The 27,564-nt window shown below is 43.5% G+C and overlaps 1 protein-coding gene across 3 annotated transcripts in view; it reads left to right on the forward strand.

The window, feature by feature from the left end:
* The first annotated feature begins 1,849 nt into the window (after window positions 1-1,849).
* Window positions 1,850-27,564, forward strand: part of udt (protein undicht) — a 62,364-nt gene continuing 36,649 nt past the window's right edge. The window contains exons 1-8 of one of the 3 annotated variants that reach the window (XM_075875473.1): window positions 1,850-1,934; window positions 3,026-3,136; window positions 8,960-9,012; window positions 10,344-10,681; window positions 14,079-14,184; window positions 15,377-15,480; window positions 15,539-15,577; window positions 26,736-26,925. In XM_075875473.1, coding sequence (XP_075731588.1) covers window positions 3,044-3,136; window positions 8,960-9,012; window positions 10,344-10,681; window positions 14,079-14,184; window positions 15,377-15,480; window positions 15,539-15,577; window positions 26,736-26,925 — 923 coding nt within the window. In that variant the 5' untranslated portion in view covers window positions 1,850-1,934; window positions 3,026-3,043. Of the gene's footprint in view, window positions 1,935-3,025; window positions 3,137-8,959; window positions 9,013-10,343; window positions 10,682-14,078; window positions 14,185-15,376; window positions 15,481-15,538; window positions 15,578-26,735; window positions 26,926-27,564 lie in introns of those variants that run through there. The other 2 variants (XM_075875474.1, XM_075875475.1) reach the window with 2 other exon arrangements.

Consider the following 27,564-nt stretch of genomic DNA (forward strand, 5'->3'; position numbering starts at 1 on the left):
GCTACCGTTTTAACAACCATGATGATGATGATGATGATGATGGTGATGGATGAATGGATGGATGGATGGATGTGGCTGTACCCTTTAGATTGGGCGGCGGCTAACGCCACCTAGCCGTAATATTAAGTGAACTAACCACTAGATTTATCTTTTTTTTCCCTTTAAATAGTAAAGTTGGGGACTGGTACTTTGCAGTGAAGGGTTTAATTTTCACTCGTGCCTTGACTTTAGCCACCAATCAGACAACCATCTAGTTAATTCTACACGCCTAAAGTCTATTTTGCCCTCCCTGTCCCTAAACCCCAGTGCTTTGAAAAACTCTGTGACATCATCCTCGCGAGCAAAACGCCACCTAGCGCTTGGTAGTCGTGAACCCGAAATGCGGCCTATGCGCGCGCAAACAACTTTACATGGGTGATAGCAGCCCCACAGACTTCGTGGTTCAAAGCCGGCCACCCATTACGAATGATACACGCGTTACTGCGCGTATTCCCTTAACACCAGGTAGTGGGTGCATAACAAGTTCAAAAAGATCTCATGCACATAATTGTTCGTCGTTTGAAGCATGCTACCAATACACAGAATACAGCCATATCAGAAATTTTCACCTGCGCAAGCGACTTTCAACTTTATCGATTACATTGTAATAATCCACAATTCGAACTTCTCGAGAAATATCATACAATAAAAAGTATGCACTGATTGGTCGAAGAACGCACTAGGGACAGGATATTGATTTGATTTGTGGGGTTTAACGTCCCAAAACCACCGTATGATTATGAGAGACGCCGTAGTGGAGGGCTCCGGAAATTTCGACCACCTGGGGTTCTTTAACGTGCACCCAAATCTGAGCACACGGGCCTACAACATTTCCGCCTCCATCGGAAATGCAGCCGCCGCAGCCGGGAGGGACAGGATATTGCAATCGCGTTCAACTCTTAACACTCCCCCCCCCCCCTTTTTTTTTTCTGTTGTTCACATCTGTCGCTTGTCCCAGAATTTTACTTAAACTTATTGGTACTCGTATGTTGATACACTTAACCAATGATGTGAAAGTGAGTTTCAAAATTATTATTTATTGCCGTAAAAATTTTATACAGCCCTAACCAATCGTCTGCAACACAGCACGTGCCACATATCGGTGGATAGAAGAAGAAGGCAAACAAGGTTACCGAAGGCTGCTGCTGCTGCTGCAAGCAATCGAGCAAGCTACTGCTGTTCAAGGTTCGATTAGCCTTCTAAAACTAAACGCAGATCACATACGAACCCACAAGTAAATATTCTGTGATCACACACGACGTCATCACCTCCGCGAAATCGGCTTGCCGACAGGTTCCAGAGCCATGATCGCGCCACTGGCCAAGATGAGCTGCACTACCGCTGTGGCCGTTTTCCTTTGCATCTTTGCTCATTTCTCAAGTTGTTTGTCAGGTAAATCTAGCCGGATTTCTGCGACCCTGTTCTTGCCTGTATGCCTTTGTCGTTAAGACTAGCGATGTCATCCAGATTCTTTGCACTGGATGAAAGAGTTGCAGCTACAGGAAACGACGTGGTAAGTGTAAATGTGCACTAACATCGTGAACGAGAAGTGAGGGAATGCCCGTTGCACTGTAACTCTTTGCCATTACAGTACAGCACGAATTTTCCCACAAGCACTCAGAGCGTCTATTTTCTCGTTAAGGTATACCCCGTCTACTTTCTACAGCCGCACTGAAACGTGAAAACGACCACTTGCCTGCGTGCTAACGTGCGCAGGTGACAAAGTGAAGCTGAAGGACGTGCAGGTTCTCACGTTGCAGCAAGGACAGTACACAGCCGGCCGCCGCTCCCACCCCGTGCCACAGCTGAACTGCCGTGGGGGCAGCGCGGGCTGCCGAAACCAGCCTTCGGTCGTTCAATGCTACAACCGGGGTACCGACGGCCAGGATGTGCAGGTGATCTTTCTTGCCACGGGACTGCTCATTCACAAGGTCGCACACGGATTTGTCGCTTCTTATGTCACGTAGTCGTGGGTGATCGATAACTTCTCTATGCGGTCACGGACGCAGCTCCATAAAGTACCAGTACGAAAACATAGCAGCTGCCTAGGCGCCAGAGCATCGTATTCACTGCTTGGGCGATCTTGCTTTCATGTGATAAAGACGCGGTCAGAATATGTTATTGGAGCCCCCTTATCCTCGAAAACTGACGTGATCCTTGACGCATATGCGCATAGGATGAGCATAAAAGCCATTTTCTTTTTCTTCTAAATTGCCGTTTGCTTAAGAAAACGTCAGCGCTGTCGTTGCTAGTACACTTAGTACTTCCTATAGTATACTCTACGGCAGGCATGGTTGAAGCTCCTTAAAACACGTTCGAGAACAGAACGTTCAGCAATGGTCATGCGTATGGAACGAAAGCTGCGCTAAATAAAGGGGACATACGGACTTATGGAAATGAACAAGAAGCTACTGGCGCCGACTACCACCTGTTCGTTATTGTGTACTGCCACCTTTGCATTCTATTCATTCTTGGAAGTAGAGGCGTTTTTCAAGCGAGAACCTAAGCACTGCACCACACCGTCACAAACACGTTGGAAAACAATCATAGAAAAGAATTGCGCATTCTAAATGTCTCACAATCAGCTATCGATTAGTTCACGCTTACATTTCATTCACTTCGTGGCAATCTTCGTCACATAGCTAAACTGCTTAACTTTTCCTATGTACACCTGCACCCGTATAAGTGACGACGTGGTCGAGCACTTGTGGTTTCGCTTGAAAAACACTTGGTCTTTTGACCCTTCAAGTTTTGCATACCGATAACGGCAATCGCCATCTGGAGAGAGGGGCGTACATCTACTGTCTTGCATGGTTGATAAAGCATAGTGATACTAAAAACGTATAATGTGATATAGATAGCGCACAATCCGAAGAATTCCTCTAGTGAGTCTGCAGAACATCGTTCGGTGAAGCCATGACATCTTTTGACATTGACTAAATGGTTGACTTCTGGCTATTGAATGTCTTCATTCGTTCATTTGCAGTGGGAGTGCAAGGCGGAGATGAAGAGATCTCAAAAATTCGGCCTCCTTCGAGTTACGTGCGAAGGATACGATTCCCCGCGAGATGAATACGTCCTCGTTGGTTCATGTGGCGTGAGTGTGAACTGCTGTTATTCCCTTCACGCGAGTCATGCGTTTACAACTGTCATATCTTCCACACTGAAACAGCTAGTATTGCATCCTCAACAAAGCTTATTCGCAAACTTGACTGTCAAGGTGCAGGTGAACGCGTTTTCTCTGCACATTGTTTCTTACCGCAAAGGGGTCACATCCGAGGCTGGAAACAAGCTTGGCAGTAACGAAATTAGCGTACATATATTGTTCGTTACTGTAATGCTTCATTAAATCAATTACTTTCGTGGCTGGTAATTTAGTAGTGTAATTCATTACTTTTATGTTAAGAAAGTAATCATTTCTATACCAATTATTTATGATTAGATAGAAATGGTACATCCACTTCTGTTAAATTCTTCTGGCATAAAAAAGTGACGGAAGGAAATAAAAAAATTAAAATTAAGAATAAGTTAATCGGACTTTCGTACCTGAAGCGTGAGAAATTAAACAATCAACTCCGAGATCTAAACTTCGATGTATTTTGAATGAAGTGTACATAAATTAGAGCACAGATTATGAACGCATTTTAAAGTAATTACGATGAAAACGCAGTGAAATTAAATAAATAGATAGATAGATAGATAAATAGACAGATAGATAGATAGATAGATAGATAGATAGATAGATAGATAGATAGATAGATAGATAGATAGATAGATAGATAGATAGATAGATAGATAGATAGATAGATAGATAGATAGATAGATAGATAGATAGATAGATAGATAGAATCTGGCAGCAGCGGCATCGCATGAGCGTCATCTAAACCTGAATCCTCTGTTTTACGCAGCCGTCCTTGTCTGTGGCTGTTTCTTCGGTGATCATCTTCGTGGTGCTGTGCGGCCGATTAGCTCTTTTGGACAGCGCTGAGTCGCCCACGTGGGTGAATCTGCGACTGCGCAGCCTCTTAGTGCTGCGTCGCTGATATCGGCAAGTCCACCGCTGGAGATCGCTGCTATCGCGGCGACACCCTATAAACAAGCCGGCATTGACGCCCACTCTTCACTGGCAGCAGCGGCATCGCATGAGCGTCATCTAAACCTGAATCCTCTGTTTTACGCAGCCGTCCTTGTCTGTGGCTGTTTCTTCGGTGATCATCTTCGTGGTGCTGTGCGGCCGATTAGCTCTTTTGGACAGCGCTGAGTCGCCCACGTGGGTGAATCTGCGACTGCGCAGCCTCTTAGTGCTGCGTCGCTGATATCGGCAAGTCCACCGCTGGAGATCGCTGCTATCGCGGCGACACCCTATAAACAAGCCGGCATTGACGCCCACTCTTCACTGGCAGCAGCGGCATCGCATGAGCGTCATCTAAACCTGAATCCTCTGTTTTACGCAGGTATTCCGACGTCAATTTTTTTCTCTTGTTAATTTTTCACTGCTGCTGCTGCTGCTGCCATCAAGTGTATCTTTTCTTCTCGCTTTTTTTTTTTTTTTTTTTTTTTTTTCCTGAGTGTGTTTCTTACTTGTACCATGCCGACGAATGCAGAACTGTCAAAACAAGTTGAGGCGTTGGAAGACAAGCTTAACAATATAGCTAAAGGTACAAGTGAGCTCATCTTTGGTAAGATCCTGCTGAGAATGAAGGAATCTGGGATCGACGTTGTTGAACTTAAGAGAGAAGTTGACTCGCTGAGTTCCAGTGTTGAGCATTTGAATGGACTTCTTGAGGATATGCGGTGCAAAAATTCTGCGTTGTCCGATGAAAATACGCAACTCCGATCCCAGAACCAATCATTGACCCGCAGGGTCGAGGAGCTTGAGCAGTACTCTCGTCTCAGCAATGTCGAGATCAAGGGCATTCCATGTACCCAAGGAGAAGACTGTGTTGAAATCCTGAAAACAGTGGGGGACAAAATTGGTTGTCCCATTTTGCCCTATGATCTCGATATTGTTCATCGCGTGCCTACCCGATCTATTGACAGGAAAAACATCATTGCTCGATTTTGTTCTAGAACCAAGAAGGCCGATTTTGTTAGCAAAGCGCGTAAAGCCAGGCTCTGTCTTAGTGATATAGGGTTGTCTAGTCAGTCCAAATTTCCCGTATTTGTAAATGAGCATCTCACTGCCTGTAACAAGACTCTCTTCTCCAAAGCTCTTTCATTGAAAAAAGAAAAAAAATGGTTGTTCCTGTGGACTGACAACTGCCAAATTAAGGCCAGGAAAACAACTACTAGTAAAGTTCTACGCATTCGGGACGAATCTGACCTAAACAAAATAGTATAAAGCTGTTTGTTCATACTTTGGATAGTACAATCATGGCTTCCGTACTAAAACCAGATCAATTGCACTCTTTTCTGAATGGATTTCATTCCATTATTCACTTTAATGCAAGAAGTCTTCATAAACGGTTTGACATCATTGACGGTTTCCTCACTTCACTTTCTTGTTCATTTTCAATGATTGCCATCACTGAAACTTGGTTGTCTGACGATGACAAAAATCTATATTGCTTTCATAACTTTAATTCTGAATACTGCAACAGAATAACCAGTAATTACGGTGGTGCTGCCATATTTGTTTCTTCTGGAATAGCTTATCGAAGAAGACATGACCTATTCTTAACCGTTGATAACTGTGAGTCTGTTTGGGTTGAAATAGATAACTGCTTTTTGACTGGTGACAATAAGAACCTCATATTTGGTTGTGTTTACCGTTCTCCTTCTTCACCAATTAGTGATTTCTGTACTAATCTCGACCATATTTTGCATAAAATTTCAATAGAAAATAAAAATGTTGTCATAATGGGTGATTTCAACATTAACTTACTAGATGAAGGATCACCCATCTGTATCAACTATACTAGTCTGCTTCATGGTTACGGATATGATTGCCTGATTGACGCTCCCACGCGTGAAGATTTTTCAGGCTCATGTACACTCATCGATCATGCTCTCTCTAATTTACTAGACCCACCAGAGGCAAAAGTTTTACACATTGACATCAGTGATCATTACCCCATCATCCTACGCTTCAATACTAATGCTCGACCGCATTCCTTTTCTCACACAAGATATGTGCTGGACAAAGAAAGTTTTAAAACGGCTGTTGCTAACACTAACTGGACTGAAATTAAGTCAATAATCAACCCACAGAAAGCTTTTTCTAAATTTCTTTCACTGATTTCAACGCATTTAATGAAATTCACTTTCAAAACAAAATGTAAAAAAATCATCGCTTTCTCTCATAATCCATGGCTTTCGCAACAGCTATTAACAGAAATGCGCAAACGAGATAACTTGTATAGAAAAACTAAAAAACAACCTTTTAATAAGAACTTAAGTGCCCGATATAAAATCTTCTGCAATGCTCTTAACTACAAACTTAAAACTGCCAAAAGACTTTATTTTGAAGAAAGAATCCAACATGCTTCTAGCACTAAAAAGAAATGGGAGATTGTGAACTCTTTTTTAAACAGGAACTCGAGACAAGACGAGGTACGTCGAATTATAATTGATGGAGTAGAATATGATTCCCCTTCAGAAGTAGCTGAGGCTTTTAGCAACTTCTTCTTCCCTGATAATACCAATTCTCCTACAGAAAGCATTAATACTTCTCGCTTACCCCACTCATTCTTTTTATTTCCTACAATACCGGATGAAATAACTGATGTTATTCGTAATTTAAAAATGACTAGTGCTGGCATAGATGAGATCCATCCTGCTAACATAAAATCTATTGTGCATATAATATCAGACATTCTTTCATTTATTGTTAATTTGATGTTCAAGAATGGTGTATTCCCTTATGAATTGAAGCGTGGCAAAGTTATCCCTGTTTTTAAAAAGGGGGATAAATCATTACTAAACAACTACCGTCCTATTTGTATTTTACCATTCCTTGGAAAAGTGGTTGAGAAACTCATTGAGACACGACTAACTAAATATCTTTCCAAGTTTAACATTATCTCTTCCTCTCAGTTTGGTTTTCGCCATGGCTACTCAACAGAGATGGCGCTTATCCATCTTACTGATCAGATAAAAAAATTAATAGACGAAGGATGCCTAGTTGCCTCAATATTCATCGATCTAACAAAAGCATTTGACAGCATAAATCATAATATTCTGTTCACTAAACTGGAGTCCATTGGCATTTGCGGCCCTGCTCTTTCATTACTAAAAAGCTACTTACACAACAGAGTTCAAGTTGTTTCTATTTCCAACGTCTATTCCCGACAGCGAACCACTAACATTGGTGTGCCCCAAGGCTCCATTTTGGGGCCACTTCTGTTTTTGATTTATATTAATGATTTGCCCAAGTGTCTGTCTTCATCACAATGCATTTTGTACGCCGACGATACCACCATATTCACCTCTCATAAAGACATCTCATCTCTTGTAACCATTTTGAATGCTGACTTAGAAAGTATTTTCAAATGGTGTAATACTAATATGTTGTCTATTAATGCTTCTAAAACCAAGTTTGTTGTTTTCACCTCACACCAGCGGAATGTAACATCAGCACCTAATATTACTTTTGGCCCCCACTCTATCTCTCCTTGCTCATTTTCTTCCTTCCTTGGCATCCTTCTAGATTGCAATTTAAAATATCAGAGACATATTGCTCACATAAAAAAAAAATTAGCATATGGTATAAGAGTCTTGGTCAAAACGCGCCCGTACTTCTCACGCAGCACATTACTATCCCTCTATCACTCTTTCGTACATTCTCATTTTACCTACGGTATAACTTGTTGGGGCAATACTTACAATACTCACATTTCGTCTCTTCAAATCGTCCAAAATCATGCTATTCGACTAATTACATCCAGCCCACGTTTTTCTAATGCTAAATCTTTACTACATGAAAATAACATCCTTACTCTCACTGAACTTACTAAATTCAACCTTGGCATTTTTTTCTACAGACTTCTTAATAATCAACTTCCCCCTACCATTTTCCCGTCTTCTGATCTTGTTATTTATAGTAATACCCGATTTGCACTAAACAACAACTTCCTTCTACCCAGTATACGTACTAATTATGGCAAACAAACTGTTAAATTCACTTCTATCTCATTGTGGAATACTCTTCCACTTAACATAAAATCTATCAGTTCATTTCATCAATTTAAGAAACAGTATAAATTGTATTTGCTTCATGCGGACTAACCATAAGACTTACTGCTTGTTTTATTTGACGTATGCTTTTGTTTGGTCTGTTTTTTGTATTTCTTTTTATTTGTTTTTTTTATTTCCTTTTATTATTTAGTTTTGTATATTGATTGTTAAACTGTTCTATCGCTTTTTTTTTTTTCTCTATTTTTTATGCGTTCAGTTGTACGCTTTGATTTATACTTACGCTCCTGTTGCTTAAATGTGTTTAATAACTCATTGCATTTGTACAGGAGGTCCCGATACAGTCACTTGACTATGGGACCTCCTTCTGTATACTAAATTCCTGTCACTTGTACTGAATTTTATTAATAAAAAAATTTTCTGATTTTCTGATTTCTGATAGATAGATAGATAGATAGATAGATAGATAGATAGATAGATAGATAGATAGATAGATAGATAGATAGATAGATGCTGTTATGGAGGCGTGGTAAAAGCGATATTTTAACCAATACACATGGATCGGGCTACCGCTTCTGGCTTGGTATCTAGCCACTCCTTGCATTTTATCTGCATCTGCGCACGTTTACTTTTCTCATTTATTTTACTGATACGACTGAATAACGCGCTCTCATATTTCTCACCATGTTGCTTTTATTGGCTTTCAGTTGCACGTTAAAAAAGCTCGCGTCAATTGTGGACGTAATAAAGCTGTTTCACTCACTCCCACTCTTTTGTTCTACAACAGTTAGAATACTATCTGGAGAGGACGACTCATGACGGTAACCCGTCTCATGGCACGTAAGCAGTACTCCCTCTTTTTCTGCATGGCCTGAGATCTTATGGTTTCCGTTCACAATAAGTGACCTTTTAGTGAACAACCGGAAGTTTGCCTTTACGTTAGTTTAAGTATGACAGTAAGATAGGCTTAATTACTGCACTATATTTAGGACATACTCAATGCGACAACAAATCACAAGCGGCATTACCAATACGGGAAAGCTTACCTAACTCACGAAAAGAAAACTCGGTAAATAGGAGTGAAATGCAATTTATAGAGCGCGTAGTTCATATGAGCAGTCATTCACAGTCCCGTCTTGCAGTCAGTAGAAAAATCCGCGCTGACGTATTTGGCCCACCCAGTCAGGTCCCTTTATTTTCTCGCTTGTTTCATTGATGTAACTATTCTATGAAGTTGTTTTGGAGCGAAAATATTTCACGCTCTCGCAATTTAGAATCTCACTGAAACATTCACCTAAGAGTAACCACCAGCTAGCGTAACTAGATAGGCTAGGTGACATAGCGTCACCTAGCTTATCTTATCCTCACCGGCCAAACAGCATCTAACAGAAGCTTATCGAATGTTATCACACATTTCGAATGCAAGAAAGCGAAACCGATGTACATACATACCACGCACACAATTGATCTCATACAGTAACACACCTCTCAGATTCCACTGACAGCCATTCTAAATACTCGTGAGTTGAAATTTTTATCAGTTGTCCGGGCTTAGAGTGTCAGTCTCTCATAATCATATGGTGGTTTTGGGACGTTAAGAGCCGTTCCACGCGCTTACCACACAGCCGCAATGGCAATGCGCGTGCCTGGACCCCTACCGCACGCAAGTGGGATACAAATAAGCCATTTGGCGACGCTCTTTCACCCTCCGCAGCGTTGCCAATTGGTTTATTTTTCCCCGCTTGCGTGCGTAGGGGTCCCGGCACATGCGTTGCGGCTGTGCGGGAAGCGCGTGGAACGGCGCTAAAGCCCACAAATCAATCAAGGCTTAAAGTGTTCTTGTCTTTTTTGCATGCATATGTTGAGTAGAGAAGATCGACCCACCCAATATTTGCCATTCGAAGCACTAAAGTTAACCCAACGCTCTAGAGGGGGGGGGGGGGGGGAGATAGGCCTCTTTATAGTTGCCTAAAAGGGTGGGCGCAATGTCCGCGCCATATACATTGACATAATAAAGAGGGCGGGGGGGGGGCGCAGCAACGAACTTTCCACCACCCCTTCCGTACAGGGTAAAACTGCGCCTGCGCACGCCTACGGATATCGGGAAAATTAAGACGCACATTGCTGCACGTATAAAGAAGTATGTGACGGCACGCGGCGTCCTTTTTCAGACACGGGCAGCACGAACACAAAGGACATCACAGCCAAACGACGCCTACCAGCGCGCTTCCATCTCTCTGGAACGCCATATTTGCAGTCCTTGCTCTTCTTGGTGCCTGCTCCCTGTGCTTCTACTGCTTCTCCCTTCGCGATGGCGGCCCCACTCCACTCGGCCGCACTTCCCACGACCGCCAGGAGTTTTCGTCAACCGGTGTTGGGTTCCAACCAATGAGAACCCAAGCTGCAGCCGCGGGATATGCATTGCCTCCGCCTCCCAACCCGTACGACAACCCTCCACCTTACAATCCGCACTACGTCTCACCCAGCCAGCAGCCGGCCCCTAACTCCTGTAAGTGAGGATGATACGCCTTAGCCCGTTCGCTGAGCTACATTTCACCTTATGGAAGACCAAAACACCGTATGCGACTTCGGCAGGATATAATTACTGTGTATGCTACATACAGTTATATAGAAGCTGGTACAGTAGCTTAATACGCGCTGACGGTATGCTGTGTGCCGGGTAACTTAGCTGCGTGGAGGAAGTGATTTTAAATGAAAAGAAAAAAAAGTGAGCCCCGTAACTGTCTCTCAGGTGGAGGACACCTCAACAGTAGCTCACGAGGGATGGGGGTAGAGAAGGGAATAAAAGTATAGTATTAAAAGGTAGAGAGATAGAGGAAGGAGAGACCAAGGTGCAAGGACAGGGCGCGACGGAAGTAAGGAGAAGACAGGAAGGATGGACACGGTTGCAGGAGTGCGAGGACGGGGCACCACTGGCGAGAGCTCTTGTCGGCGACAGGAAATGGAATGCGCTTGCCGTAACTGAAGAGGAGGTTTGCGAGAAGCTCGTGTGCTTGACTGGTACCGTGTTCCAGCTTCTGTAGATTTGTAAATATTATTTTTTTTACTTATTTCATTAATGTTTCAACGTTATTTTTTATGTATGCTTCCCCACTATCCATTACCCCAACAGGGACCTTCAAAGCTCGATAAATGGTGAAGATAACTTCGTGTAGTGCCACCAAGGTACATTTTCTTAAATCACAGCTCTGATATAATTTTGACATATTTATTTATTTATTTATTTATTTATTTATTTATTTATTTATTTATTTATTTATTTATTTATTTATTATACCCTCAGGGCCAAAGGCATTACAGAGGGGAGTGGTACAGAACAAAGGCATAACATGAGGTAGCATGGTTACAAAAAACGTTGTGTACATAAAAAGGAAAAGGAAAGACAAAACAAATTAGTATTATCGCAACAATGTGGTCACGCAAACACAGATTAAACATCAGATATTTCTGCATATACAATATTGGCTAAGGCAGCACGGAACAGTTGGTTATCGGTGATACCCGCAATTTCAGCGGGAAGGTGGTTCCATTCCCGGGACGAACGGGGCAAGAATGACTGAGTGGCAGATTTTGTATGATAATAGTTAATGCCAACCTTGTGACGGTGGTCAATGCGATGGGAAATGTATAGTGGTTGGGGTAAGAGTTCGTTGCGCAGGAAGGAATGATAATATATTTTATGTAGCATGGTTAACCGAAAAAGTTTCCTGCGTGATGATAAAGAGGGAAGGGAAAGGCTGCTTTTCATTGAAGATATGCTGGCAGTACGGTTATAGTTTGACAGAATAAAGCGAGCGGAATTATTTTGAACAAGCTCGAAAGAAGCGATTAGATTTTCTTGGCTTGGATCCCATACTGATGCTGCGTACTCTAACTTGGGGCGTATTAAGGATTTGTAAAGCGATAATTTTAGTGACGATGGGGCTCTAGAAAAATTGCGGCGTAAATACCCTAACATGCTATTAGCGTTGTTGATGATATGTTCAATATGTGTTGACCAGCTGAGATTAGTTGTAATGTGCACTCCAAGGTACTTATATGATGTAACTAGTTCTAAAGCTATGTTGTTTAGGTAATAAGTTGACTGATGCTTGGGGTTGCGGGATACATGCATAACCTTACATTTGTTAATGTTTAATTCCATCAGCCAAGTTTGGCACCAGTTAGAAACAGCGGTTAGATCATACTGAAGGATTCTAATGTCGTCACTATTATTAATCTTACGAAATATCACACAGTCGTCTGCAAACAAATGAATATTAGAGCACAATTTTGAAGGGAGGTCATTAATATAGATAAGAAATAGAAGGGGCGCTAGGACGGATCCTTGTGGGACCCCAGAGCGCACTTCGCTGAAAGAAGAGTTAAAGCCATTAGCATGAACAAATTGGGTGCGGCGGGTAAGGAATGATTCAATCCATTGTAGCACGTTTCTATCAAGGTTGAGGTTACTTAGTTTGTGAAGTAGAAGAATTTCCTCATTATATCACAGTATTTTATCGAGGTAAGTAAAGCGGGTGAGGGGGGGGGGGAGAGCCGGAGGGAGTCCAGAATTTCGTTTATTTCCGCCAATGGTTATCGAATTTCGTATACAAAAAGCCTCGTAAATACACAGAAAAATAATGTGATCACGAAATAAAGTGCTTGTTGAAACTACAGTTACTTGCACTCTACTTGACCCTCACGTCTCTTAGAGCAAGCACCAACAGTACCGTCTGTTCTAATGTCACTGGATAAAAAGCAGAAAAAAATATTTATTAGGGTCCTAGTTTACGCAATGCTCCTTATTATGTATATTGTCACACGTGGTTGGATTGTTCGTGCTTCCTTGCTAAACATTTAGAAGTAGTATGGTTTCCGTCAAGCTTTGCAGACCACTGTTTCAATCGCATAGCACAGACTATCCAGAAGCCCCAACTTTCATCGATAATTGTTTTGCGTGGAGTATACAGAAATTCGCGTGTCGAATCAGTTATTACTTCACCATCTGTCCTCAACCAGCCAAGAAGCGCGGATTTAATGCGATGCTATCACATGTCTATCAGAAATTTATCTCTGAAATTAGTGTAATCCTTCTTATAGCATGATCTCAAGCCTCCTAACTTCGTAAATATGAAGTTGCTCATTCTGCGGAGCTTTTGAAAGTATAATTCACCTAAATGTACGCCGCTGAGACTAATAATCACAGTCGTAATTAAAACTTTCATATGGACTCACTCGCTGGATTTTGTGCCGACCGGTTGTGCCCCCGCGATCTCCGACGACAGCGCAGCTCTGGCCAACTGGCTCGCCCTACGCCATCTCCTGACGCCGACAAGAGCTCTCGCCGAGTGGTGCCCCGTCCTCGGACTCCTGCGACCGTGTCCGTCTTTCCCATCTCCTCTTTACTTCCATCGTTTTCTGTCGTTCGCTGTCCCTGCGCCTTGCTCTCTCTTTCCTCTATCTATTTACCTTTTCATCCTGTCCTTTTAATTCCTCCTTACCCTCATCCCTCGTGAGCTACTGTTGAGGTGTCGCACTGTGAAGCAGACAGTTACGGGGCTCACTTTTCTCTTCTTTTCTCTTTTAAGAATCACTTCAAAACTTCCATATGTACGGCATTCCGGAGCACGGAAAATGTAGAGTGCGTTTGAAAGGTCGGAATCGCACATTTGAACTGCATTCTTGCCTGTTAGAATGATGACATTGAATACTGAAAAAAAGGCATGCTTTACCGCAGAACCATCGCTCGCTATTGTTCTGACCGGTAATCTCTTACACTTCCCTCAGTATTCTCATTCACACCACGAACACTATATATAGCCATGAAAGGTAATTTTCAGTTTCGCTGTGCATAAGGGTGCTTTGTTTTGTTTTGTTTTTGTTTGCACGAATACACTCGGCAGGGTGGGTTCCAACCACACAGCCCAGAAGCTCATCGGGAGGTCCCGGTTTCTGGACAGGCGCTGCTGCAGGCGGTCTACTGGGCTATCTGTTAGGGAACAGAGTCACGTGAGTCACGAGAAATTTTGTCTCTATGCCGCGACCTCACCAATCGCAATATCTTCATAATCTGAAGAATTAAAGTGAAGCGTTTGTTGTGAGTTTCCGTGGATATTCTGGCCGTGGCTGCTATACTGTTGCTGCTGCTGCTTTCTAATCAAGAAGGTAAACTTAAATCTCTTCTTTTAGTATAGCATATCAAACGCCATCATATCTAACTTTTATTGCGCCCCTTCAAGCCACTCAATAGACGCTCAGTCATCTATTTACAGTTGTACGATCACTTGCGGTTCTGAAGCCCACTTCTGCAATTGGTTTCCTGCCCCTACTCTATTCTGTTAATAGAGTAGGGGCAGGATACAGTATACTAAAGCTGCAGCCTATAGCCAAGGATAGGTTAGGAGACTTGTTCGCTATGAAATGTTCATCGATATCTTGGGTTGTAACTGCATGGGCATCTGCACGATTTTGTCACCGGGGGTGCAAAAACGTGTTGCATCATGGCTACAAGGGTAGGGGGGGGGGGGGGTGCAAGCGCTGGAGTAACCTGCGTACTCGAGTGGCAAGTGCTGGTGTGGCTTGAGGGGAGATAGTGCTCCTTTTGCACACCTTCCCCCCCCCCCCCCCCCTACCCTCGACGTCCATGGTTGGAAGACCACGGAACAAAGCTCGTCCTATCGCCGGTGGCCACCTCGGTGTGTTGGCTGAAATTCGAGGACGCGAACGAGCTTGATCTGCAGAAAGATTTTCAACACCGCGAGTTGGCTCCCAACATTTTTTTTTAATGCCAATAATTATATGGAAGGTTTAAAGTGATATAAATATCTGAAAATTTTGGTCTTACATAAAAAATTGTTTGATTGGCTAAGAATTCGAGGGCGCAAAACTACCGAAATAACTTGGATATAAAACAGATGAGGAACTATAGTGAAGCTGAAATATAAACAAAAGATAAAATAATTTCGAAATAAAACTTAATTAAGAATTAACTGCGGACTTCGAAGTATAAGGTGAGTAGCAAAATGCATCCAGGCGCATTCAATAGCGTTGCTTTAATGTGATCTAGTGGCGGCAAGCATTTTCGATGCACGCGTTCAGCAGCTAATGCTTCGCGCTCACGCCTGTTTACCTTTGTGGACTGCACCGCAATTCTAGTTTTCTTCTCGACTGATCCATCCCATTGTATTGGCAATGCTTTCAGGGACGCAGGCGATAGGCATCTGTTCGCTGCTCCCGTCGCAAGGGCCTTCCAACCGGCGTCATACTTCGCAAATGGTTCGTCGAGTGAGGGATGCTCAGTCATTGGTAAGATCACGGAATGTGCTATACTGTTAAAGACCTGTAAGCTTATTTCATTTTTCAGATGTCGGTGACATGCCGAGCGACGTCGTCAGTGCTACTGGTAAGCACCGTACGATTGATTGATTGATATGTGGGGTTTAACGTCCCAAAACCACTATATGATTATGAGAGACGCCGTAGTGGAGGGCTCCGGAAATTTAGACCACCTGGGGTTCTTTAACGTGCACCCAAATCTGAGCACACGGGCCTACAACATTTCCGCCTCCATCGGAAATGCAGCCGCCGCAGCCGGGATTCGAACCCGCGCCCTGCGGGTCAGCAAAGCACCGTACGAGAGGGTTGCACAACGGTTCGTGTTTTGTTTTGTTCACTGGTTATACGACTTCACTCCGTAAGTAATCAAAGGATATCATTACGTATATCCCACGGAATCGTTGGGTTGAGCCTACCATTCAAGATGTCAAAAAACACCGCTTGTTTTATTTTATTTATTCAAAGTATCGACCGCACCCGAGGGCATTATTGTATGGTGTAACATATTCTTACATAGAACGATAACTACGAAAGCAAGATTACCCCGAAAACAAAGAAAAAGATGTAGCTATGAGTGTAACATTATGCCTCTGAATGATGTCTCAGTGGCGACAGTCATGAATCTCTTGTGGAATCTGATGCCACTGTGTGTAAAAAAAAGAGACAAGTGTTGGTAGACGTTTTTCCTGCAAAACAATCCTCCTATTTTTAGAGAGCGGTCACTTCTGTGATTTACCGTTGATAAATATGCTATTAGCAGCAGAATTATAGGGCATCCAAGACTGGACAAAACGATGACACAACGCACCTACGCACATTATTTTTTATAATTAATTTTGTGTATGTATGTTCATGTACCATTCCCCCTGTTTACCGTTTTGAATACGCTGCTCCTTTGGATGATATCAATCACCAACCAGTCCGGGGTGCAACTATAATCGTCTACCCACAACACTTAACGTATGGAGCGGTACTCACTCACAAAGCGTATTCGTTTCCCTTTCTTTCCGTTTCAGGCTTCGGAGGAACCGACAGACGCTAGCCGTGAGACGAGTCGTTCTGGCTCAACGAAAGAAGGTTACTATAGTGCAATATAGCGCAAATGAGCAGAACATTTACACTAAGAACACTTCGAACAGTCCCCGTAATAAAAACAAAGCCGAATAAAGATATGTCTTGACAGGCCGACTTGCTGCGCAAGCTGAAGAAAAAAAAAAAACGAGAAGGGAGACGGGAAAGAGCACCGACTATCAACTAAAAAATGATCTATTATGAGGTACAATGTGGCCAATCCCCCATGTGGGTATGAGCCAAGATCTCCTAGGAGACAAGACAAGACTACCAACTGTTTATTGCCACTTCACGAAGCCGGTGTACAGGCATAGCACACTGCGGAAGTACCCGTAGCTGACTGGAATCATCTCAATGAAACCAATCGGCTAACTAGCGAATCTATATTATTTTCCATCTGTGTCGACACATCATTTCTCATTGGGGTGTTGGTTTATTTTATTAGCTATTACTATTAAACAAAGAGCATTTTCTTTTTTTGTTGGGTCGACCACCAAAGCTTCATACTAAATTTGTAATTTTATTATACAAATAATCTCTGTTATTCTAGAGTTCCACAACATTTACTGAGAGCACTCGATTCTTGGACAATTTCATACAGTGGGTGTGAATCAAATTTGAAGGTTTAGAAGAAAAAGAGCAACCGCTTAACTCACTATGTATATAATTCATACGTGATCATGTCTAATTATTCATTGCCGATCCGCCTGAGTGGCTATGAGCCATACTCGAGACATCATCATCATCATCATCACGTTTACTTCACTGGAGGAGCAATATATCTAGGTCGAAAATAATGAAAGTGGCTACAACCAAACTTGGTCACCACCTTACCACTCTTTTTTCTACCTGCATATAGCAAGTATAGTGCCTTCCCTTCTGCACGTCTTTTTTAATGAGGAGGAAATCATTATTCGTTTGTTTCTATAACGTAGCTGGTTCCCGTCATCATGAAAAATATTCATAACAGCGCCTCTTCAAAATCTGGGTCTGGAAATGTCAGAATCAGGTGTTCTTTTTGGCGCCTCTACTTTAAACTACAGTCACAGGGATGTTTTCTTCGCCGTTGAGAAATTGATCGGTCAGTCTAAAAGAATATCTAGCTGAATTATTCATCCATTTTATTGTTATTATTTCGTACCTAAATTCGTTATATTAGTCAAATCTAGATCATACGAGTAGTATACGTGTTGTCTTATTGTTCGTCTGCCCCGCCGTGGTGGTCTAGTGGCTAAGGTACTCGGCTGCTGGCCCGCAGGTCGCGGGTTCGAATCCCGGCTGCGGCGGCTGCATTTCCGATGGAGGCGGAAATGTTGTAGGCCCGTGTGCTCAGATTTGGGTGCACGTTAAAGAACCCCAGGTGGTCTAAATTTCCGGAGCCCTCCACTACGGCGTCTCTCATAATCTTATAGTGGTTTTGGGACGTTGAACCCCACATATCAATCAATCTTATTGTTCGTCTGCGTCCTCGTTCCTTCTTGCGCTGTGAGTTATCGAAAAATGAACTATTAACAACTAGCCCAGATTTCCCTTCTTGTTCGGTACACTAAAAAAATACTGAAAGAGTTCCTCTACTACTCGGCCCTGCATTCAGTATGAGCCATCAGAGAAGGAGAAAAAGGAAGACGTTGTTGTGATTGTAGGGGATACCATACGAGAATCTAAAGGGATGGAATGCTAAACGTAGCTGTCTTGACAGCTTCTTCACCCTGTCTTTACAGCTTCTTCAGAATATAAGCACCTATTATTTCCCTGGAACGGTGAGTTATTGCAGTTTAGAATAATGGAAATGGCTAAAACTAAACTTCGCTGCCGTGTCACCTTCCTCAACTGATAGAGCAGGTTGAGCGCCGTCTCCTCTGTGTCCCTTCTGTAAGGAGGACGAAACAATCAGTCATTACTTTCTTTCCTGTGCCCTCGCGATCTCCGACGCCAGCGTAGCTCCCGCCGACTGGTTCGCCCTCCGCGGCCTCCTGAAGCCGTGCAGCTCTCGCATTGTGGTGCCCCGCCCTTGGACTGCTTCGACCGGATCCCCACTTTCCTATCTCTTTCTATTTTCCGTCGCTTGCCTGTCTATTTATTCATCTATTTTCTTTCTATTCTTTTTATCCCTCCTTCCCCCCACACCTATAAGGCACTGCGCCGTGTCGTCCCTGAGGCAGACAGAAATTAGGTGCCTTTTTCCCCTCCCTTACAACCACAACCACCACCACCACCTGTCACCGGTAAACGTCATTTAGAAGAAGACTCAGCATAACCGGTCTGGAAATATCCGAATCAGTTATTCTTTATTTTTGGTGCCTCTACTCTGGGCTACAGTTACAGGGATGTTTACTACGCCATAGAGGAATTTGTCAGTCAGACTAAAAGAACATCGAGCTAAATTCTTCATTCTTTTAAACATTTCAATACTAATATTCTGTACTTAAGTTTGTGGTATTAGCTATTCCTAGCTTATACGAGAAGTATTGTGAAAGAACACTGAAATAAAAAAAAAACCACAGCATATCCACGGAGTGAATGGTGATTGGTGGGGCGAAGCGTCCGTCCGTAAGTCCGTGCTTCCGTCCGTCCATTCATCATTCATTCTTGCTTCGGTCCATGCGTCCATCTGTGTGACCGTCGGTGCGTCCATCTATTCATGCGTCCGTCCGTTCGTCTGTCTGTCCGTCCGTGCGTCCGTTCGTGCGGCCATCCCTTTGTCTGTCCATCCTTCTGCCCTCCTGTGTCTGTCAATCCGTTTCTCTAGTGAACACTCCAAGTAACGCCATCTCACATCTTTTCATCGTGTATTCATCGTATTGGGCGCGAGGACATTCCGTGGCGCCACCATGCGGAGGCGTCTCTGTGACGTACGTCATGGTACGTGGTTGGATAGCGCCGCCACCCTTTCGCGCTCAGCCCGCAGTCACTTTCGCGTTTACTCTTAATATTATTATTATTTGTTGTACTTCACTAAACGAAATCAATAAACTGCTGCTGCAGCTTCTTCTCTGACTATACGAAGAGCTAAATAACTACCCTGGAAAAGTATTACGCTTCTCATAATGCCTCACCACTGGCGTCGTCTGCTATGGCCACCTGAATGAAAACCACGGCGGCCGAGTGCGCCACCTCTGTAAAAGGTGTCAACTCATTCCATGTCGAATCGAGGTGTCAAATAGATAATAGGGAGTTTTAGAATAGCGCACCGCGAGCCCTGCCGGTGCGGTCGCTGCCACTGCGCATGCGTCGTAACGCGAGTCGGCGTTCGCGGACCGCACGCAAAAAATCCGAAATTGCGTGCGGTGATGGCGGCCCATACGTGGCCCGCAAGCACTGGTTTTGAGGCTACAGGCGGTGATGGCGGCCCGCATGTGGCCCGCAAGCGCTAGTTTCGAGGCCACGATGTCACTGCGATCGTGCGTTGCGGATCGCAGCAGGGCAAACGCTATTCTAAAACTCATATGGCGCCCGCAGCGCTTGCAAACGGTAATCTAAAACTCCCTATTAATGGTAAAGAAACTTACTTTCGCGGCAAGAAATGCGTGCAACCAAGCTACTTGATTCACTGTAGGTTTGCGTCTAAAGAGGGGCCGCGGTCTACATGACAAACGTGCGCAAATTGCATCTTTGTTTAGCACACATAGCCCTACGAAGCAGAGCGCAAGCGGATTTCGCGTTTCGTGGGAAGCGACAGAACATTAGGGAGTTTTAGGATACCGTTTGCAAGCGCTGTGGGCGTAGCGGGCGCCATATGAGCTTTAGAATAGCGTTTGCCCTGCTGCGATCCGCAACGCACGATCGCAGTGACACCGTAGCCTCGAAACACGCGCTTGCGGGCCACTTGCGGGCCGTCATCAACGCACGCGATTCCGGATTTTTTGCGTATGGTCCGCGAACGTGAATGCCGACTCGCGTTACGACGCATGCGCAGTGGCAGCGACCGCACCGCAAGGGCTCGCGGTGCGCTATTCTAAAGCTCCCTATTAATGCAGTCGCATGCAGCAGCAACCTTTCTGTTATCGTTGCGGGCAAACGTGGGAATCACGCACGCGCGTGCCTCATTCAGAGTTGTAAATTTTCTCTGTGGCATAATCCTAATATTCATTGCGCAAAATTTATATGGTGGTCACACGCTGCACATTCGATCGCCATCGAGCCACAAATGGGGGAAAATTACGAATGATTGGTTCTGTTCCAGAGCTTCTATATAAAAAGTCAAATCATGATAAAAAAAAACGCGATCAGGCAGCCGTATCATTTTGCGCCCTTGAATGTGCATGCTGCAAGGTCTTGCGTACCGCGATCTAAACGGCAATTTCATGTTTCAGTAAAATTACCAACGTCCAGTTGTTTTTTTTTTTTACAGCTGCATTCGTAAGCTGTGTTATATTTCACGGCAGATCTGAGAAGATGAATCAGTTCTCAAAGCTGACCACGTTTTCGCCTGTAGATCAAAACAACATTGAGAGTAGGTGACAGTGGCTATGAGCCCATTCTACCGACACAATCTATAAGCAAGGAATTAAACCTGTGAGCTGAAGTCGCAGACGGCAAGGGCATTGGAATAAATTTTTGGTTGATGGGGCAGACCTTGATTTGGTCCCGGGCCGGCAGAGGTGGTACAGCATTATTTTGTGCGCATGTATCATGGAGACTTTTTTTTCTGGAGGGGAGCGGGGGGGGGGGGGGGTCGACTACTTGGGGGTTTTTAAACGTGAACCTAACGTGCACTGCTTTTCCTTCGCAGTGAGGGTCTCCTTCTGGCAGACCCGCAAAAGCTGGCTAAGTCAGAATTTACTCCAGCGTCGAATACAGCTAGGAGCCACTGCAACGCGCTTACAATGGTTTATAACGCGCACCGTGCATCGCGCTGACAAGCATTCTACATATGAATTCACAGCATGCCTTCCAGAACCACAATGAAATTGACACATCTACTGTGCGCTCATATGCGACACTGTCTGTCCAACTAGGAGGCATTGGTAGATGTAGATCCTATACCTTGTGACTCACATCCATCATGGGGGATCGGCCAAGAATCGGGTAACTTAACAAGAAGGAAAATAAATATTTAAATCCTAGCCTAATTAATATTAGCAGAAATATTGATTCTTTGTAAATTATTTCTGACAAAAAATGTGGATAAATTAGTTCCTAATGCAGGAGCAATAAATTATCGATATCAAGGGTAATTTTTTGATGGTACGGTTTACATTGGTTAGCTGAGAGCCTTTTGGAATTGAGGTTATTGAATAAATCTTTTTGACTGTTTAATGAAATCTCGCAGGTGACACAACGGAACGCAGCACTCTCCAACCGTCTTAAGCAACACGTTTCCAACCAAGCTGTTTCCGACAGAATTCACAACGCGCGGGCAGCCTGCCACGCCAGCTAAACTAGAGGGTACTAGAACTGTAGCTAAACGCCGTGCATCGGCAGCCGCTGTTCCCACTTTCTTCGGCTGCAGTGCCCTCAATAAGGCGTCTTGAAGTGGTTCGTTGAAGGGTGCCCTTTAACAATAATGTTTATTTTTTTGTAGCAGAATATATTTATTACAAATAGACAATTGAGGCATAAGACCGTTTCAAACATACACTACAATAACCCTATGGTTACAAATAGCGTTCATCTATCCATGAGGTACCCAATTTCGCGTTAGGTTCTAAATTTCAGTGCCCACCTATAAAAGTCCGTTGTAACCCCGTATTTTTAATTATAAAATTGCTTTGTTAGTTTATTTTGAGATACAATGTGCAAGAGCTTCAAAAGTTACTTCGCAATAGTTCTAGCCTTCAAGACTGCACGCCAGCAAGTTTTTAGGGACGTAATCTTGAAGGCCATGCGCCAACCGGAAAAGCGGAGAAACAGCAACACCATCGCTGCAAACATGGCGCCTCCCTCGGAATGTCAGCGTTGGGGAGGTGGCTATCGTTCGTACTTTCTTAGGATTTTAATCTTATCTTCGGTTTTATCAGCTGGTGAGTACCGTTCAAGCTATTTATCGCGAATCGTATTGTAACAATAGCGTTTAGTCACCGTCTGTCCGTAGAGACGTCCGTGCGCAGATCGCACGGAAGATAGGCGTTGTCCGGAACATTCAACCGTTGATACTTTAGATCGACCGTTATCGCTGTTTGTGGTGCTATCGTCAGTCCTTCTCGTTCTCGCAGACGGGAAGAGGAATTATTGTATAGAAGAATGAAAGTTGTTCGCAAGAGCTATCACTAAACGTTAGATCAAAAAGGCGTTTCTTGTTAGCGCTGTTTACGTCCTGTTTACCGCTCTTGTTCGAATGCTTACGTGTTATCTACGTGTCTCTGACTTGGTGCATTGTCATATTGCTTCCTTTGATCTTGAAAGGATTGGCCGCGAAAAATGCCGCGCTGCTTGCCTTAACTTGTCATCTACTTTCCGAGTCTGCTCGGTCGTGATCCCATTTCCGAAGCGGTCGTGTTTGTCGTGTTCACCCAGTTTCGAGTTCGTGGTTATAATTTGACTTCGTAGCGGCCCATCCCACGCTGCAGAGGTAATCCTGTGCATATTGAATGATACACGAAACCGTTGTGTGTCTGACGCGCGCGTCGCGTTTTCTGCGTAAACGTGTGACTCAGCTCGTGAACACGAATGAAATGTCACGTTTTCCTGGCGGGAGGATCCAGTGTCTAACGGCGAACTGCGTTCCACGGAGCCCTATTGTAGAGCGTGTCTCGGTGTTTCATAGAAACGCAGAAGTTAGTAGTTATTGCGCCTCACTTTGTTGTTTTGTCTTTCGGCCAGTGCCAAAGTTGTGGGTTTAGGTCCATTCCGTCGGTGGTCTGGTATAGCGCTCCTCTTAAATATTTTCTTTTTTTTTGTTCATTTAACGCATAGCTACTGCATTTGGCAACCCTTTACGGTGATAAATAACACCCTTTATGCTATCTTCGCTACATTATGTGTTGGCATCGTATGGTTGTGCTTAGGGGGGGGGGGGGGGGGCTCAGTTCTCGATTCATTCTTTCTTTCCTTATCTAAGGACGTTGGTCACACGACTTGTCAAATTTCTTTATCGTCGTAAGCCTCATTGATGTGAGCTGTTGCTCATGGGTTAAGCTTCAGCTGAAGCTTTTTGCTATTTAATTGGGGTGAAAGTGTGTTAACAAAATACCCTGCATGAAGGTGTTGTGCAGATTGCATTGTCTTGAAGCACTGCATCACAGCCTAAATAGTTGATGTTGTGCAGTTATCACTGTGCACAAAACTGTACGGGGTCAAAAATTCAGCTAATACGGGATTTAACGCTCATGAACACTTGTACTCTACAACTGGCAAAGTCTTGAGAACTTGTATTTCAAAATGTCACTTATCAGCAATGTGTAGTCTGGGTGTTCGCGAGCACTTGTTCATAAGAGAGCTGTAAGTGCCTTTACACGAGTTCCTGTCTCTTCCTAAATGCAGCCACGCTTTTTGTATGACTTATACACCTGTCACACGGGAACGTCTAGTGTCGTTTGTAGCTAATGATATTTGACGCATCAAATGATGATATGTGCCATACACTGCTACGTGGCAGGATGTAATGTCATTTGCAGATGGTGTCGCTTGCAATGCAACAAAGGCCGGAATGAGCACGAAAGTCACAGTGTGTTAAAAAATGTCATGTATATGTAGTCTTAATAAAAATAGTTTAGAGCAGATATTTGTCAGACTGCATTGAGGCCATTGGTGGTACACAGGCTGGTAATTGGACGTTATAACAGCTACATCGCTGGCAACATTTTTGACAGTTTTGCCAAAAAATAGGATGTTCATACTTTTTAGAACAAATATGTTTAATTGATTGCTTAATATAGAACAATGCATTTGATGACAGAAACGTAATAGCTTTTGTGAAGAATTATTTACCATTTCTTACATAATTGTAAGTGTACACTGTGTGGTTACATTACTCTCTCGCCACATAAACACACTGAAATGAGTTGGGAAGAGTCATTCGCTTGCACAAGTTATTTTTATGTAATGATATTAGCTTGCCTGTGTGGCAGCCAACAAGCTACAATAGATGTAGATATCGAAAGGCACTAATGACATTTAACCTGACGCTATGAGCTGCACTGACTAACACTCCTTAGTTCGCATGCACATAAATACTCTATTAGCCCCGTGAAGTTGGAGTGGCGCCGCCTGGGGGATGACGTCACGGCACGCATTCTTCGATGTGAGGCGCGGTGCGCCTATATGATTATGTGCTGGCTTCGTGTGCTTTTACAATGTTTGCGTTCGCTTTTTGTTTGTCTCAAGCTGCTGATAAATGAAGAAAACAGATTTAATAATGTTTCAGGTAAAACAACAAAAAGTTTACAATCACGCACTGGGTCGTATAACAATGTGAGAAGAGTGAAAATGTGTCACACTGCTAACCCCGATGATGGATTACATTCGTGGCGACGACAGCCGCATTCCGACGGTTATGAAAATTAAGAACATGCTTCTGTTTGGATACAACAAACTCTTTGATGCTGAACCATGTGAATTTGAAGGAATTAAGACATCATATTTACATTATAAGGTTGAGATGTGCATGGGGGATTCCTTTCGATGATATCAGGGCTTCTCCTCCCCTAGAATAATTTCTACCGGAGGAATCCACGCATTTACCGACAGAGGTTTCACAAGTGTATCAAGCTCCATGCTTGCATGAAGCATCGAGTATCGCTACATATGCCGTATGGCGCTCACCCTAGAATATCCTCCCCGCTGTTGTGTCACGCTTCGAACTATCGGTTTAGATAGCCACCTCATATGTTCAATTTTCTTGCAGTTTATTACCTGTTGGGGGACATGACGTGTGAGACTAGTCGTCGCCTCATCTAGGCGAAGGTTGTTTAGTTATTACAGGGGTCCAGAAGCCTACAGGTTGAATTTTCTTTCGGGGGTCGGGGCAGGGCACCTGCTTCAAATAGAAATTTTTTTCCCTGCATGGGGAAAAAAATTTCGGAGGTAGGGGGACAGGCCCGGTAAGCCGTCCTCTGCTTATGCCACTGCTTGGGCCACGTCCGTGAGTGCGCCATAGAAAGAGTTCGTTTCGACTTTCTGACGTCTGTGTTGGAATCTCTACTATCAGCGGTGCTCCCACGTGAAGTACTTGTTAGCGTTTGTGACGCGGCGGTAGAACACTCCAGCATTTCACGCAAATCAGGGTATAGGACTACGTAATCCCTGGTGACTGTTGAGAAGAAACCCGTACATGTGATCCCAGTGAAGGAAATATCTTATTTTTGAAATCGTTGTGTGTGCTGTAGTATTATTTTGTTTGTTTGGCGAATATGTTACGTGAGTGCTTATGAAAGTCATATTAATGTAATGTCTCCTGCTGGACAAAGCGCTGTTCTGTCAAATCATTTACATCATTCACAGATGCAGGCGTAACTTGTACGGTAAAGCATAATGTATTTAGTGAATTCAAAATGCACCAATTTAGTTTCGCATACTTCGGAACAGACATGTCTTAATCCCGGAGTCTATGCCTAGTTGTAATAACGTTAGTACCATTTAGCATACTTTCTTAGCACCCATTCTGTGGTTTAAGCACTTAAAAACAACGCATGTCTTCTCCTGGATCACCATGTTCACAATGAATCTTCCGTTCAGACGGGAGTCTGTCTATCCTAAGCTAAATTTTGGAAACTTCTTACAGCTTTAAAAACTTTTACTAGTTGTGAGACCTTGTAACATGTATATTGAGAAATTCGCATCACAATATTGAGGAATTATCACCAACGTATCGCTAAAGAGTGTGTACATGGCGGGCGCAGAAAAAAGGTGACAAGCGCCGGCGGAGCAGGCGTGTCTGTGCCGTGGCGTCACATCGCCGCGAACACTGGCAACGTTGATGCCAGTTTTCATTCTCGGGGCTAATGCAGTCAACAAGAGGACAAATGCCACCAAAGTTAAATTGATAGAGCATGGGGCACATTGTTTGATGGTTGCAGGGTCATTCTCTACTGGCAGCTCTTAGCTATTCGATTTTCTTCGCATCTCTATCATAACTACTACAATGTGCCTGAAACAGTGCAATTATTATTTTCTATATTTTCTTTGGCTTCGTTACTTGTAGATTTTTTTTCATTAAGTCTTCTCGTGTGGCAGAGGTATAAGCCGAGCTTTCCCTTTCTTTTCTCTTTCCTCAGGACATGCCTACTACCGGAGACCTAACGAGAGGTGCACGATACCTCAGACACTACAGGGTGAATGGTACTCCAAGGAGAGCGGCGATGACACCTACACGACCATCGATAACAACCGCATGTCCAACCGGGGTGACTGCCTGCACCTTGTCAACAGAAATAATGACAACTTTACCATTATATTTGAGTACAGGTTAGAGTCTTTCCTACCCTGCGCATTTTAGTGCAAATAAAACTGAATTGTGAATGCGCCTTTCAGTGACAGGCTTAGCAGTGAGCTTCAGACAGTTTGATCATGGTACACTTTCAGTTTAACCTAGTTATAACCAAGTAGCATCTGGAGCATAAGTTGGTTCGATATATTCAACACTCGTTATAAAAGTAGAAATAAAAGTCTATTTCAATAAGTTGGCAATCAGGCTTGTGAAAAATCTTTGATACAAAAACACCTCATCATAGGCCCCAAACCACTATAAATAGGGCAAGTCTTACCTTTCTCTCCAACGTATCATTTCAAACTTTAGTTAGTACGCTGGAGCAACCAGTTAAGCACTTTCCTTTGGACTAGATGACCAAGATTCTTGCAAAATTTTCAAATGATTTAAAGAGAGGTGTGGTCGCAAAATGTCTTTCAATATTTGTTCGACCTTTTTGCTACCTTTCAAGTTTTGAGCAAGTCGCAAGCCAAATGTTCCTCCATTAAGCCAATATTTACAGTTTTGTTATGAAAAGAGTGAGTGTCACTGAGGTAAAGTGTGACCAACTAAAGTTATTACTTAGTTCACTATAGCTGATAACTTGCTCTATTACTGTCTGTGTTAACGAGGTTCAA

The sequence above is a fragment of the Rhipicephalus microplus genome, chromosome 10 (genome assembly GCF_043290135.1).
Source record: "Rhipicephalus microplus isolate Deutch F79 chromosome 10, USDA_Rmic, whole genome shotgun sequence".
NCBI classification, from domain to species: Eukaryota; Metazoa; Arthropoda; class Arachnida; order Ixodida; family Ixodidae; genus Rhipicephalus; species Rhipicephalus microplus.